Source organism: Gossypium hirsutum, chromosome A13 (assembly GCF_007990345.1).
Source record: "Gossypium hirsutum isolate 1008001.06 chromosome A13, Gossypium_hirsutum_v2.1, whole genome shotgun sequence".
NCBI lineage: Eukaryota > Viridiplantae > Streptophyta > Magnoliopsida > Malvales > Malvaceae > Gossypium > Gossypium hirsutum.
Window position 1 is genome coordinate 103,853,307 of NC_053436.1, and position 14,973 is coordinate 103,868,279.

A 14,973-nucleotide genomic window follows, 5' to 3' on the forward strand; every position below is an offset into this window, starting at 1 on the left:
AACAAAACTAACATAAGGTCCCCGATTCTCCACCCCCCCAAAACAGACATCTCCCCCAAATCCCTAAAATTTCCCCTAATCCCTAACAGTTCCCCAACGTAGTCCAGAACGGCGCCGATTTCTTTGCTGCATCACAGCCTCCGTGCGTATCCGGTACCGCAACCATCGGTAAGTTCGTCAACTTCCTTTTTCTTTTTCATGCGTGAACATTTTCTGGAGACTGGAATGCCGATTTAAATTCAAACTGCATGCTTCTTATCTGTGCATATCCGTACTTGTTGCTTGTGTTTTGGGGGATTTGGTTCAGCTTGCAGTCCCCATGTGCTAGTCTTTTGCTTTGACGTCAAACTGCATGCCTCCTTCTGTTATCTCTTTTAGGGTTCAACAACCAGTAGAACCCCTTCAGTGGATATTAGCAGGAAAAAAATTTAACTTATTAAAGCACTTAGCCAAATTTCAATAATTTAGTTACAACCGCCCCTTAGTTTAGATTGCTCGCTAATTACAATAGAATCTTCCAAACTGTTTACGTGACAACCTATTTTTGAAAGAACTAATTTTCTCTTAATAATCTCTTTGGAAGTATCAATTCATGCTTGAGAAATATGATCTCACTCTGTCACGTGGATCTCTCTAACAATCAATTCAATAGCACTTTTCCTTCATTGCTAATTATATAATATTAACGCAGACCAGTCACTTTTTCTATCAAGCAATGAGTTTCAAGGCATGATTTGTTTTCTGTGTTTTTGTCAATTTGTCAAGGCTAAATGAACTTGATATTTCTTTCAATCACTTGGAAGTTGAAGCAGAGATGATGTTACCAAGTTGTCAAAAACAATGATTTGTTGTCATTTTGATTTTTGATATGCTTGATGTGGGGTTATTTAATTGTTAACTTGTTAGCTTGTTCAGTACTGCTAATTTATTTATTCGTTATTACTTTTTCAATGTTAAAAGTTGACAGCACACATATATGCAGTAAAGGTTTAGTGTTTTAATATTTTCTAAGTCTTTGAATTTTTTTAAAATCGTTTGTGCATAGATGGCATTCTTTTTTTTAACATATTTGGTTCTCATATTGATAAAGTTTTACAAACTGAAAAAATATTTGCTGCTAACTGATCATGGTTCATCTACTGTAGGCAGAATTAATATTTGGTGCAATTATTTTCATATCTGACCATTGACATCTGGTTTGCTGCCTGTGTTTTGGCCAAACTATTGTTTGGGCAGGTACAGGATAATTCATATACATTTTCCCTTATTTATATGCATTTTCCCAAATTACTTAACCAAATTCATGTTTCTGACTGCAGTCTGTCTTTGTTGGTGTGAGTGAAGTAGACAAAGTTGAGTGAAATATTAAGGTATGTTTTAGTTCATAACTTAAATCAGATCTAGTTTTATCATGATGATTTTTGAAAAATGTTTCTTTTGCGGCACTGGTTTTGTATACATGCAATTGGTTTTGGTTGTTTTCCTTTAGCTTATGTTTCATTTTACTTATTTTACAACTGCCATGTACTTTTCTGACTTATGTTTTCTTGTATTATCCATCAACGATTGTTATATATGTTGAGCAAAATAGAAGCAATTGTTTAAATTGTACCGGAATTACATTAAAATATTTTATTTTAAAATTATTCGAAATTTCGGAACTATACGTTACATTCAATAACAAATTAGTCCACTTTCTTTTCACATTTCAGTTTCATTGATATCAAATATGCTTAATTGTTGTATACATATTATTCTATATCGCAAGTAAATTATTTCGAAAATGAAGGTTATTTATTTCTAAATAATATAAACATTTGGTTAAAAGCTTGTATAGTTTTAAAATAATTATATGTTTTCGTCCAAATTTTTTGTTTTTCCTTTAGTTGCTATTTTAATCACGGAAATTTAGTTTGTTTTGTTTTCTTTTATTTAATTTGAATCTTGGAAAAAAAATTTCAAACTTTGACCGATTTTTAAGTTTAATTTTAGATAACTTACAAAAATTTTGTTAAAACTAACATAACATACATAATTTAATTCAAAGTTACTGACTATTTATTTTAAAGTTAAATTTCACATAACATACATAAATTAAAGTTACAATTTCTTAACTTATATAATATTAAGATAACTTATATAATATTACATAACTTATATCATGTTAAGATAAAAAATCGAATTACATAACTTATATAATACATTTGACTGACATAATACATTTAACTTACAACTTACACAATACATAATAACTTACAACTTACATAATACATAATAACTTACAACTTACACAATACATAATAACTTACAACTTACATAATACATAATAACTTACAACTTACATAATACATTTAACTTGCAACTTACACAATACATTTATGTTATTTATAGTGTTTATTTTCTAATGGTTTAATTCATTGCAGTTAATGCGACTATTGTTATGTTGCATATGTTTTTCAATATATAATATTGTGTTCCTAACTATGTGATATATTTATTAGGAAAAACTAAATGATAAAAAGGCGGAGTACGAAGCAATTGCTTCTAGTGATAGTTCGGTTCATCTTGAAGATATTGATAATCGGATTATTACTGAAGTTTTGGGTCCTGAAAGGTATGGTCGGGTTCGATTTCAAGGATCTTTTGTTAGCCCAACCCAATATTTTGGATCCAGCTCCCACCAATACATGGCTTCGGGGAGTCAGGCTCAAGCTGAAGTTCAGAGGTTAAAAGACCAAATGGCTCAGATGCAAGCGACTACAATTGAGGTTCAAAGGAAATATGAAGAACTCCAGCTACAACTTAAAGCAGAGGCGGAAGCGAGGGAAGCAGCGACTGCAGCGAGGGAAGCGGAGGCTGCAGCAAGAGAAGCAGAGCAGAGCAAAAAGTACGACGAACTTCAGCAGCAGCTTCAGATTATGATGAAGATGTTTAAGTCGCAACTTCCACCTTCATAGTGTATGACATAAATATTTTTATCATTTTAACATTTAACATTTAACATTTTTTGCAAAAACAATATGAATTCACTTTTATTTATTGATATTAATATTATTTTATTCCCTTATGTTAAAATATTATATAAATTTATTGCTATTGGTTGCTTTTGAAATGTTGCTTTTGAAATTTTGCTACAGGAGGGCAGAAAAAATGAAAAATTTAATTAAAAAAAATCCCAAAAATAGTGGCGTTTTTGTATAAAAGCGCCACTAAAGAACATGTTCTTTTGCGGCGTTTGTAAAAATGCCGCTAAAGAACATGTTCTTTAGCGGCGATTAGAAAAAAAACGCCGCTAAAGAACATGATCTTTAGCGGCGTTTTCCCTTAAGCGCCGCTAAAGAACATGTTCTTTAGCGGCGTTTTTTTCTAAGCGCCGCTAAAGAACATGTTCTTTAGCGGCGTTTTTTTCTAAGCGCCGCTAAAGAACATGATCTTTAGCGGCGTTTTTTTCTAAGCGCCGCTAAAGAACATGGTCTTTAACGGCGTTTTTGTTTGTAAACGCTGCAAACATTTGCGACGTTTTCATTAGCGGCATTTTTTCCGGCGCTTTAAGAAGCGCCGCAAATATCTTTAGTAGCGTTAAAAAGCGCCGCTAAAGGCCTAAAAAAACGCTGCTAAAAACCTGTTTTGGTGTAGTGTAACCTATTATCATGGAACATTTACCTAACCTATTATCAATTTGTATCAATTTGTACCATAAATTATGGATATCAAGTGCACATTTTGTCTACAACAACATGATGGCTGGCCACTTCATGTAAAATGGGAGGTTTGTCATGCAAATCCTCCTATTTTGCACTCCTATTTATTTGGTCACTTCAATTTAGCCTATAGCATTTTCAAACATTTTCACATAGGTCCTATTTCATAATTTCACTCACAAATGACAAAATTAAAGCATGAAATTTTGACAACATTCACAGAATTCCCGAAAATTGGGGCGTTACAATTGGCACACAAAAATGAAGGATGAGTAACCTCTAAACCTTCATTGATTATGACTAAATTGATTGTCTATTGAATTTTTGTTTCTAAGCATGATTTTAGATTAAACTGATTAATATTGATGTAATCATGTTTAGATATCCTTAGAATACATGCATATTAGAACCTTATATTTAAAACACATCACATGTTTGCATATTCTAAGAGAAGAAAACAAAAGCTTAAATATTTTTATGATTTTAAAGTTATTTTCTAAAATTATTTTTGAAAATAAAGTTTTTAAATTGAGAAAAAAAAATCGTTTAAGCAAGTATATTTTAAACATGCTTTAAATATGTTATAAGACTTCTCTAAACGGTTCAAAGAGTTTCGAAATGATTTTCTAGTATTTTTGTCCATTATGAGGCCAACTTCAAGGAAATGTCCTTTTAAGATTTGATTTCCCTGTTAATGATCACTTGAACAAGTATGTGGTTTGAAAGGTGCTGAAAAAGTTCAAGTAGGTAAAAAAATGTGTTTATTATGTTTTGACCACCTTAAGTTCTAAATATTTAAATATTAAGTTTTATTTGATTCATGTAAATTACGTACAATTTAGTGTTTATTTGTGTTAAAAGTAGATTTGGCCTCTAAGTACATATAAGTTGTATATAAGCGCATGTGTGCGCAAACATGTTTGAAATATGTGTCTTATGTTTAATATGACATATGCTAAGCTTATGTGCCTTATTTGAACATTTTAGGAAACTTAGTACTTTTAGTTTAAGATGCTTTTTTGCTTATACAAAGAACTCCTTGATTCAAACATGTTTATGATGTTTTTGTTTGTTTATATATATATATATATTATAATTCACATGTTAGAATACTTTGTATATGTTTTAAGTTTTACCTGTATAGGACTTTGTATAGCTTTATACTGTTTGTTCAATGTGGTTTTTGTATCTATTTTAATATTGTTACCTACTGTTTTTGTTTGTGGGTCAAATTGGGACACTCAACCAAACTCTTACAATCCTTGTGTGAAAAAAATTTGGCATTGTTTGCAATATCACATTATCAACTCAATCATGATAATTTTGACAAGATTAGTAATATCATATTATCAATTAATGAGAAAATTTCAATAAAGCATATAAACTGAAAGATATTATACGCCTAAACACATTAAAAAATTTACAACTTTCAAATTACTATAATAATAATACCAGCTGAGCAAATACTCCTATGATAACATTAAATAATCATTACTATAATGTTAATAAATCTCACATTAGTTGCATTTAAATGAAAAAGGGGGAATCTTTGAAAATTGGGAACAAATTTCACAAATCCCATGTTTCATGTTTGGGAAATCTCAAAGAAAGATGCTTTCTTTTTCAATTTAAGTTATGGCTAAACCCAATAATTTCATAGCTATTTGGTCAGTAATAAACAGTCATATATATATTTTTAATTAAAAAAGGTAGCCCAAGAATAAATTTATAAAGGCTTTGGCTTGAGCTGTTTCCAAGTCATTAGACACCATAATGCCACTCAATTTTGGTTCCAAAATAGGGTTCATTTACTTTAATTAAAGCATATTTTTGAATTAATCATAAAAAAATGGTTTCGTATTATATTTGCATTTTATAATTAAATTGTAACTAAAATTGATCGACTTATTTAAAAGAAATTATTATTTCTTTTTTTATAAAAATAAATAAATAAATTTAGGGTCCACATTTGTCTCCAATTGCAATAAAAAAATATTGAAGACCAGAAATGAAAATAAATTAAAAAAATTGTAATAATTGATTCCCAACAATTTGCACATGGCCTTTGCACTACCTTATCACCTAATTTATGGATCTTGTTTATTTGTCCCCTCAACCCTTTATAAATGTACATTATAATAATTTCATACATAAAATTTTAAAAATATATGCAAAATATTACAAAATGAATGAAGAAAACACTCAAACAACCAAAACCATTAATATATTTAAAGATATTATTTAAACAAACCATTGAAAGTAAACATTATGAACTTTTCTATTATTTGATTTCTTGTCCCTTGATAAATATCAAAATATATCCCTCGTAACTTTTATTAATATTTCTTCTTGATCATCAACACATTCAAACCCTTTATTTGATCTCGGTTCTCAATTTAATTGATTTGACATACAATTTTGATTTTGATCTGGCTTGATTTTAATTGGGATTGTTGTTTTTAAACCTACCTTAGCCTCTGTTCTTGCACTTCTCTACTGCTCTTGGTGCTGCAATGCCATGGAAATTAAAACAATAGTTATTATTTATTCTAAAGTATATTTTGAAAGAATTAATTAAACTACACTCGAGTCAAGAATTAAAATATTTGAATTAAACTTACCAAGTCCAATTGCCTCAGATCCTTTCATAATTCGTAAGCGTTTGCATGAATCAACGAACATCCTATAAATTAATTAACAAGTTTTATAAAAAAATTTGACATGAAAATTTATTTAAAAATATAAAATTAAAGTTGTAAAAATAACTTACTCCCATGGAACATCACCAACAAGCATCCAATCTCCATCTCTGTCTTCGTAAGTAGGAACATACTCAGAACCATTCAAAAGGTCTATCAATTTGCTCTCGTTCATGAAATCTTTCATTCCATGTGACCCACAGTTACCTAAATCATTTAATCCCAAAAAAAATTATTTGTTTAAATAATTTACCTAAACCAATATTGAATTTTGGGGTTGATGTCAAATTACCAATAGTGAAGGAGCTGAACATTTTGCTTAAGGCATCAGAGAGTTGTTGGTAACTCTTGTATAGTTTCAAGTCCACTTTCCGTAGATAAGGTGCACCGTCCATGCTGACCTTAACAAACGCCGCAGCTGTGGTGGTAGTAGTGGCGGCTGCACTGTTTCCGGCCTTCTTGCTGCCACCTTCCTCCTCGGAACTGGCTTTTTGGACGGCCATTATGTTCTTCCGGAATGACCTGACTGGTGGCCATCCCACCACTTGTGCCCTAAAAAAAGATAATAAAAAAATACAATTATTGAAAATGTAAAAACAATCTTAGCCACTTCCCTGTTACAACCTTTGAATTATTGTTTGGTTGGTGGGAAAAGCACTAAAGATTCCACATGTTTTGTTTTTTTCCCTCTTTTTCCCGACAAACAACCAAAGCCATCAAATATCAAAATTAAACATTTCTTTTTTTCCACTTTACAAGGCCAAGATCTAATGAAGACTCATCTTCTTCAAGTTCAAATTAATATCCAACAATATTCGGAAAAGAAAATCCTAAAATCAAGAAATTAATTCCACCAAAAGATATCAACTCATGCAATGAACTTTCTTTCTAATGTTACTCAAACAGCCAAGAAAATATATATGGTTCATAGCTTACTTGGCAGGTGGCTTTGCAGTGTCAGTTGAGCTCTTCTCCTTCATCTTATCGGAATCCTCGGCTACAGTCTCCTTTGATGAAAGGTTAAGCTTCAAATTAACGGTCTCCGAGAACCCTCGTTTTCCGTTGTTTTTGGTAGTTTCACCTTCGTTTCCATTGGCGCCGGGCAACCCTAAACGCAACTCCGTCTCTTCGAAGTTAATCGTGCTATACTTATCATCCTCCGTGCCCATAATGCTAGTCATTATGATGATTAAACACGAACTTTTACGTGCAAAACCCTACAACCATCCAACTTTAGTCCTTTTTTTTTTTTACTCACAAAATATCTCTCTTTTCTCTCTCTCTTGATAGTGTATTTGCTAGAGAAATTGCAAGTAGGAGGGGGGAATATATGATAATGTTGGGAAAGAAGGCTAAAAAATGGAATTGTGGTAACATAATATAGTGTATTGGAATGGCTATGCTATGGATGATGCCACTTGGAAGATGATGTCATGAATGATGTTATGTTTAGAATGATTTCCTTTTATGTTACAACACCAAATAAGATAATTAATTTAATGATTACCTTAACTCATATTAATTAATTACAATTAAAATAAATTTTATTTTAGTTGATTTAAATTACTAATTAATAAAATATTATTTAAATATAATTAATAATAATTTGTTTATATAATTATATATATTTAACTATTGGGAAGATTCAAAGTTGGCTCCACCAAATGCATTAAAAAGAAAGGAATTTAGTTTGATATTTTTTTAATTATTCATGACAACATTAATTAATTCCATTCCCTTCATTAAATCCTTGCCTAATTACTGCTAGAGCATGATTGATAATTGACAAAAATGAATAAATATTTATTTTATGAAAATATAATGGAAATTCCAAGGCTATCCATTAAAAGTCCTTTTATCCTTTACATACTTATCCACACACTCTCCACTTCCTGTGGTAACCATTAAAACCTCACATTTCATGTCCCATTTGGGTGCCACTTTTTAAGCACACAAAATAGCTAATACCAAAGCAAAACAATCAACATAATCCTTCCCATTAATTAATTAAATGCTACACTATTTATGAAAATTTTAATTAAAATTACACCATTTTTACTTTTAAAATGTATTTTAAGTAAAAAATCACTTCCGTCTTTTTCAATTTCAAAATTGAGTAAATTATTTTTTTTTAAAAGTAACAATTTAATCCTTGTCAATTTCTAAAGTGAGCAATTAAAGACAATTAATCACAGCGTTAATGTCTTTAGTCAATTGAACATAATTTAATTGGTATAGTAATAAATTTAGCTTTCGATATTTACATATTTTGTTATTTTGACCTTAATTCTAAAAAAAACCAATAAATTCAACCTCAACATTTACACATTTACACAAATATTGTGGGATAAATTTGTTAAATTAAAACTAATTTAACAAAATGTTTAAACTTTGAGAGCTAAATTTACAATTATACCAATCAAAATCATGTACAATAGATGAGAAACATTAACTTTGTGATTAATTGTCTTCAGTTGCTCACATTTGAAATTGACAGGGATTAAATTGCTTTGATTTTTTTTAGAGTAATCAATTTGTTCAATTTCAAAATTGAGAGGTATTGGAGAGGTCTTTTACCGATATTTTATTATTTTAAATGTTTTCTATTTAACTCTACTTATAGAATTTTTAAACTGTACTAATAATATATAAAATAAATTTTCTTAATTAAATTTAGGGTTAATATATTATTTAGTATCTATATTTGGCTTCAATTTTCAATAGTATTAGAGTATTTTTTTTGTCTCAATTTAGTACATAAATTTAATTTCAATGTTTGATTTAATACCTTAACTAAACAACATCATATGGTCCAATAAGTATTTGGTATATCAAATATCAAATTGAATATTGAAATCAAATTTAAATATTTATGTGAGATAAAGTAAAACTTAAATACCAAATTAAACATTGAAGCCCGACTAATTCTTAGTTATAACAATATCTACAACAATGTAATATATTAATTTCCTTTCAATTATATATTTAACAAAACTATAAAGATAACCATATATGTCATGATTAAATAGCATATGTTCATATTCTTTTTTTTAGTTTTTTATTTAAAATTTTCAAATACAAATTGCACATAAAATTAACTCAAATTAATCATTTTAGGCATGGTTGATAATTTGTATTGATTTTCTTAACAATTTCTGAGGACCTTCTTTATTTTTATTTTTATTTTAAAAAAAAGTATTATTAACCACACAAAAAAATACATTTTTAAATATCAAATGGAATCATTTAAGCTCAAAAATTGACTTTTTGTTATTTATATTTTATATATTCTAGGGCTATTGTGTTTGTGGGAATGAAAAAAAGACAAGAGGACACAGGTGGAGCCCACAAAAAGCATAGCACCGCGTTTGGGGAAAAAAGTCAGCACAAAACCATGTGGGCATCTGATTGGGCGGGAGGGTCCCATCCTCTCCAAACACGGTCTTCTTGCTCTTCAGATTTTAGACACCTTTGCATTTTTTCACCTTATTTAGCATCTTTCCCTCTCCCACCCATGTGCCCATACTCTACGGTTGCAATGCAATCAAAATACCATATAATTTACTCAATGTCCTCAATTCTATATAACAACAATTCAAGATTAGATTTTTTTTTGAAATAAATTAAATTATAAATTTTTAGAAAATTAAAATGTCATTTTACTATTGTATTCATTTAAAATTTTACAATGTTTAAGGGACAAAACTAGAAATTTACCATTTTAATATCATTGTGGTGCTAACCAACTTTCAACCCAATAACTAAAATTAATTTATATAATTTGGTTAGTGGCTATTTATTTATTATGTAATACAAATATGGGTAAATTGCATCAATTGTCCTAAACTTTGACTAAAGTTACATTTCAATCACCCAACTTTCAAAAGTTACATAATTGTCGCTAAAGTTATCAAAATGTTCCATTTTGATCACTCATCCATTAACTTTCATTAAGTAGATGACGTGACACGTTAATTTAAAGGGTTAATAACCAATTTTGCCCGTGAACAATAACTAAAATGTCAATTTGAAACTTTTAAAATTTTTCGTAATAATAATTCTAAAAATATTTAAAGGGTAAACTACTCGAAAGTCACCAAAGTTTTAACGTGTTCCTATTTTGGTCACTGAATTTTGTAATTGTTGTTGTTAATTTAGTCACCCCATTAGATTAATTGTCATTTTTAATTGCTTCACCAGTAAAATGCCTTGATCACTAAACGAAATGTTGATGTGGTACTCTTTTGATTGTTATAACAATAAATTTATCCCTTAACACTTTACACATTCTGTCAATTTGTTCCTAATTCTAAAAAAATTCAACACATTTAACCCTCAATATTTGCACATTTTGTCAATTTAGTCCAAATTAAAAAAATATGATTTTAAAAACTTGAAAATATATAAAATGTATTATAAAAATATAAAATATTAAAAATATATAATTACATAAAGGCTTAAATATGAATTTGGTTGAGGAATTCAAATCAATATTTCTTGAATTTTAACAAAAAATTTAAGGAATTCAACAAATTTTAACCTTTAATTTCTCTTGAATTTTTTGATCAACATTTTCTTTATTTTCTTTAAACCCCATTGAGCTAAATGAGTCATTTGAATTAATTTTTGAATCAATCACTACCAAATCTAACTAGCACCATAATCAAACAGTTGGGTGAGGGATTCAACTTAGAAAGTATTTACTTATAGAAACATTTATGGTTCCATTTTGGTGACAAAGTGTAAGGCTTTGAGGGATTTAAACGCTTAAGGCTAAGTGGTGCTTCACTGATTGATTTTTCCTCGTTAAAAGAAAATACAAAATTGAGTTTGCGTGTGCGTGTGCGTGTGCGTAAAAAAAAAAGAAACTGACTTTGGGTGTGGGTTTAATAGTGAGTGCTTGGTGATGAAGTGATGATGGAGTTTGGGTTTGGATTTTGTATTGTATTAGAGATTGTAAGGGAGAATGAGAACAAAGATAAGCTTGAAGATGAATAGGGAAGGAGATGAATGGATTAATGTTGTTTTACAAAATTTTTCTCTTTTGTTTGGTTGGCTGGAAAATTTGGAAACAGGAAAGAAAAATTTGAAAATTTTTCATGTCATTTTTTAATCACAATGTTATGTGGTTGCATATATCAATTTTAGGAGCATTTTGTGAGTTTTTCATGATTTTGAATTATAACTAAGAAAATTTTACTTACTTTAATTTTGGGTTTTGATCAATTATTTTTTTAATGTTTTATATTTTTAAATGTTTTATTTATATATTTTCTGGATTTTAGAATTTAGATTAAATTGATAATATGTGCAAACATTAAGGGTGAAACTTGTTGAAGTAGGACCAAATAGTAATTAAACCTTTATGTATATTTATATATTTTTAATAATTTATATTTTATTCTTTTTTATAATAAATTATATTTTTTTCAAGTTTTTAAAATTATAAATTTTTTAATTTTTTGAATTTGGACTAAATTGAAAAAATATACAAACATTGAGGGTTAAATTTGTTGAATTTTTCTAGAATTAGGACCAAGTTGACAACATGTGTAAAGTGTTAAGTGTTAAATTTGTTATTATACTAATCAAAATACTACCAGCATTCCAATTAGTGACCAAGGCATTTTAACAATAGAGTGACTAAAAATGCCAATTAATCTAACAAGAAGTGACTAAATCAACAAAAAAAATTAGTGACCAAAATAAGAACACATTAAAACTCAAGTGACTATCTGAATAGTTTACCCTTTAAATTTTTAGAATTATTATTATGAAAAATTCTATGTTTTAATTATACTTCAGGGGTTAAATTAGTTATTGACATTTTAAATTAATGTGTCACGTCATCCTCTTAACAGAAGTTAAAGGATTTGATAACTTTAGTGACTGCAATGTGATTTTAATAAAAGTTTAGGGACAATTGGTGTAGTTTACCCTAGAAATATATTTGAGGATGGAATGGATGATGGTATGGATGGGCATGGGGAACAGGGGGCAAAGATCCGAATTTAATCAACCAAAAAGGTAACACGACACTGAAAGCAAGGATGACAAAGACAAGCCTTCAGCTCCAAAACAAAACAAATTTAAAGAAAGAAAGGCAGGCCCCATTGCCAGCCATCCTACAGTGAGAATTGTCCCCCTCTTTGCATTCTTATCCCTCAATTTTACCACTAATATTATATTATCTTTTATTTTTTTAAAATTAAAATGTACAAAAACTTTCCACTCATTTTTTACTCACCATCATAAAATATATATTTAAAAAAATTAAATTTTTTTCATAAAATCTGCATATATTTCTTATCATTTACCTATCTTTTTTTTTAATTACAATAACAGGATAAAATTTAAATAACAAACACGTCTAACATAACTTAAACTTAGACTACACTTAAGGCGATAAATACCTTTGATCATCAAGCTCTCACATGAGATTCTACCTACCTTTTTAATCACCACTAATATTTTCTTTTCTAAAATTTCATTGCATAGTTCTGGTGTATGCTAAACGTCTTATTTTGATTATGTTTAAATATATTCCATTGAATTTATTATACTATTTTCATCTATAAAATTTATATAATTTTTTATTTTTCTCAATTAAGAAAAAATAAAAAAACATTTTTTATATTTTTTCATTAAATAAAACAACCTAAACCACTCTTTAGAAAACCAAATCTTTAAAAAAAAAACTACTCTCTCATGAAATAATTACCATTCTTTTTAAAAATGACTATTAATTTTTTTTAAAAAGTAATTTTTTACATTCTTTTATATATATAATATAATTTATTTAAAGCATTTTAATATCTCATAAATCATAACTTATTTTTAAAAGTTATCTAATATTTCATTAAAAATATAAATATTTTTTATACATTATTTCTTAAATTTTAATATTTTTTTTATACATGTCTATATCCACGATGTGTCCAAAATTATGTACTTACATAAAACCACATCCTAAACACAAGAAAATGTCAATATCTCTCTCCAACATCACACGTGTGCCACTTTGATATAAAATTTTTAGGTCAATTTCACCTTTTCTTGTGTTTTTTCCCCTTTTTTTTCTTCCCAATCTATTGTACAATTCACATTTATTTTTCAAATGGGTACAAAAAATTCTTTCATTTTCCGTACTGTCCCCTTAGGGAAGAAAGCTTTGAGTATCATTTATTCCTTCCATTTGCCCTAAAGCCAGAAGAAATGACCCTAAAGTTATAGGCCACTTTTAACCTAATAGTAAAAATCAAAAACAACAAAAAAAACCCTATAGCTTACTAAAATAAATTAATAATTTTATTTATTTTTCTACCAAGTACATTAGACCATGAGATAATTTAAATAAGATTTATGTGCTGAGATGCTAATAATTTTCTTATAAAGTTATTATATTGTTGGGATAAGAATATATAGAGAGAGAAAGCCACTTTTTGCTATCATTCCTATGTTTTTAAGTTTTTTTTTATATGTTTGAATATTACAAAGTAATTAATTATTAGGATAATAGTTACATATTTTTGTAATTATAAAAAATTTAATTTACACTAAAAAACAAAACAAAAACTAAAATTATTATAACTAAAACTTTTGGTAATTCTTTCAATTCTCAACTTTATCGTAAAAATTAGAGAAAATAATTAGGGTATTTTAGTTACCTTTAATTTAGTAGGACTCATAATTATTTAAACATGCAACATTACGGGTGGTTTTCAGTGTTTTTTTGAATATACCATATTACAAATTCAAATTTAATCTAATTGTTACAAAGAGAAAAGAAAGAATGGATGAATCAAATCCGAATTGGTCCTAAAAACACCTTTATATAAAATTTAAAGATAAGAACATGGTTGTGTATTGGCAAAACCCCAAAACTCATAATTAAATTTTGGAGCTTAGCTTTAATGTATATATGTCTATAATTAATGAGGCTATCCTATCCCCTGCTTGCTTTCTTCTTAGCTTAATTTGTCGTTATAACAAAGAATACCAACAATGAACTTGGTCTTTTTCCCAAGCATGGCTTTGTGAGAGGATGGCGACTTCACCTCCAAAAGCTTTGAAATTCGAGTCATAATTGGAATTGGAGGAGTAGGGACTTTAAAAGGATAAGGAAATTGCACATTCAAACAAACCATGCAATTAATTGGACAAGTACTTCCATCTTAATATCAATAATTTAATTAAGAAAAATTTTAAAAAGCCAAATCTATTTAAGAACAACCATTTTGCTTTGTTGATTTATACAATTGCTAAAAAAGCATAATATAACTCAAATCTATGACTGAAGTGTTAGTAAATTATCTTTGATGATTTGATCTTTTGGAAATTACATGTATTTCTTAGAAGGTTTGAGGGAAAAAAGAAAACAAATTTCCTTTTTATCTTTATAGATAATAAAAAAAATAACTAAAGAATTACTTTTTTTTATTGGGAGAAAACACACGTGATTGGTAAAAGTATCATGGAGGTTTTTGTATTAGAGTTAGATTGTATTTTGTCTTTTTTTATTCAAAAAAGGGTAAATTAATTTCTGTACGTTAGATCAACGAGTAAATTTGTCA

At 28.4% G+C, this 14,973-nt stretch overlaps 1 protein-coding gene across 1 annotated transcript; it reads right to left on the minus strand.

The window, feature by feature from the left end:
- Positions 1–5,903: 5,903 nt before the first annotated feature.
- On the minus strand, positions 5,904–7,839 carry LOC121212545 (auxin-responsive protein IAA16). Its single transcript, XM_041085532.1, has 5 exons — positions 7,337–7,839; positions 6,693–6,952; positions 6,472–6,607; positions 6,323–6,384; positions 5,904–6,209 (listed from the first exon to the last, which is right to left on the minus strand). The coding sequence occupies exons 1-5, from the start codon at positions 7,579–7,581 to the stop codon at positions 6,172–6,174; spliced, it is 741 nt and encodes a 246-aa protein (XP_040941466.1). The 5' UTR covers positions 7,582–7,839; the 3' UTR covers positions 5,904–6,171.
- Between the last annotated feature and the right edge of the window lie 7,134 nt (positions 7,840–14,973).

What these genes read in the sequence shown, in the direction of transcription:
- LOC121212545 (XM_041085532.1), bottom strand. Translation starts at nt 7,581, where the DNA reads ATGACTAGCATTATGGGCACGGAGGATGATAAGTATAGCACGATTAAC. An exon ending in GTTCAGCTCCTTCACTATTG is followed by an intron (nt 6,608 to 6,692) that starts GTAATTTGACAT and finishes TAAATGATTTAG; the next exon opens with GTAACTGTGGGTCACATGGA. An exon ending in GTTGGTGATGTTCCATGGGA is followed by an intron (nt 6,385 to 6,471) that starts GTAAGTTATTTT and finishes ATTAATTTATAG; the next exon opens with GATGTTCGTTGATTCATGCA.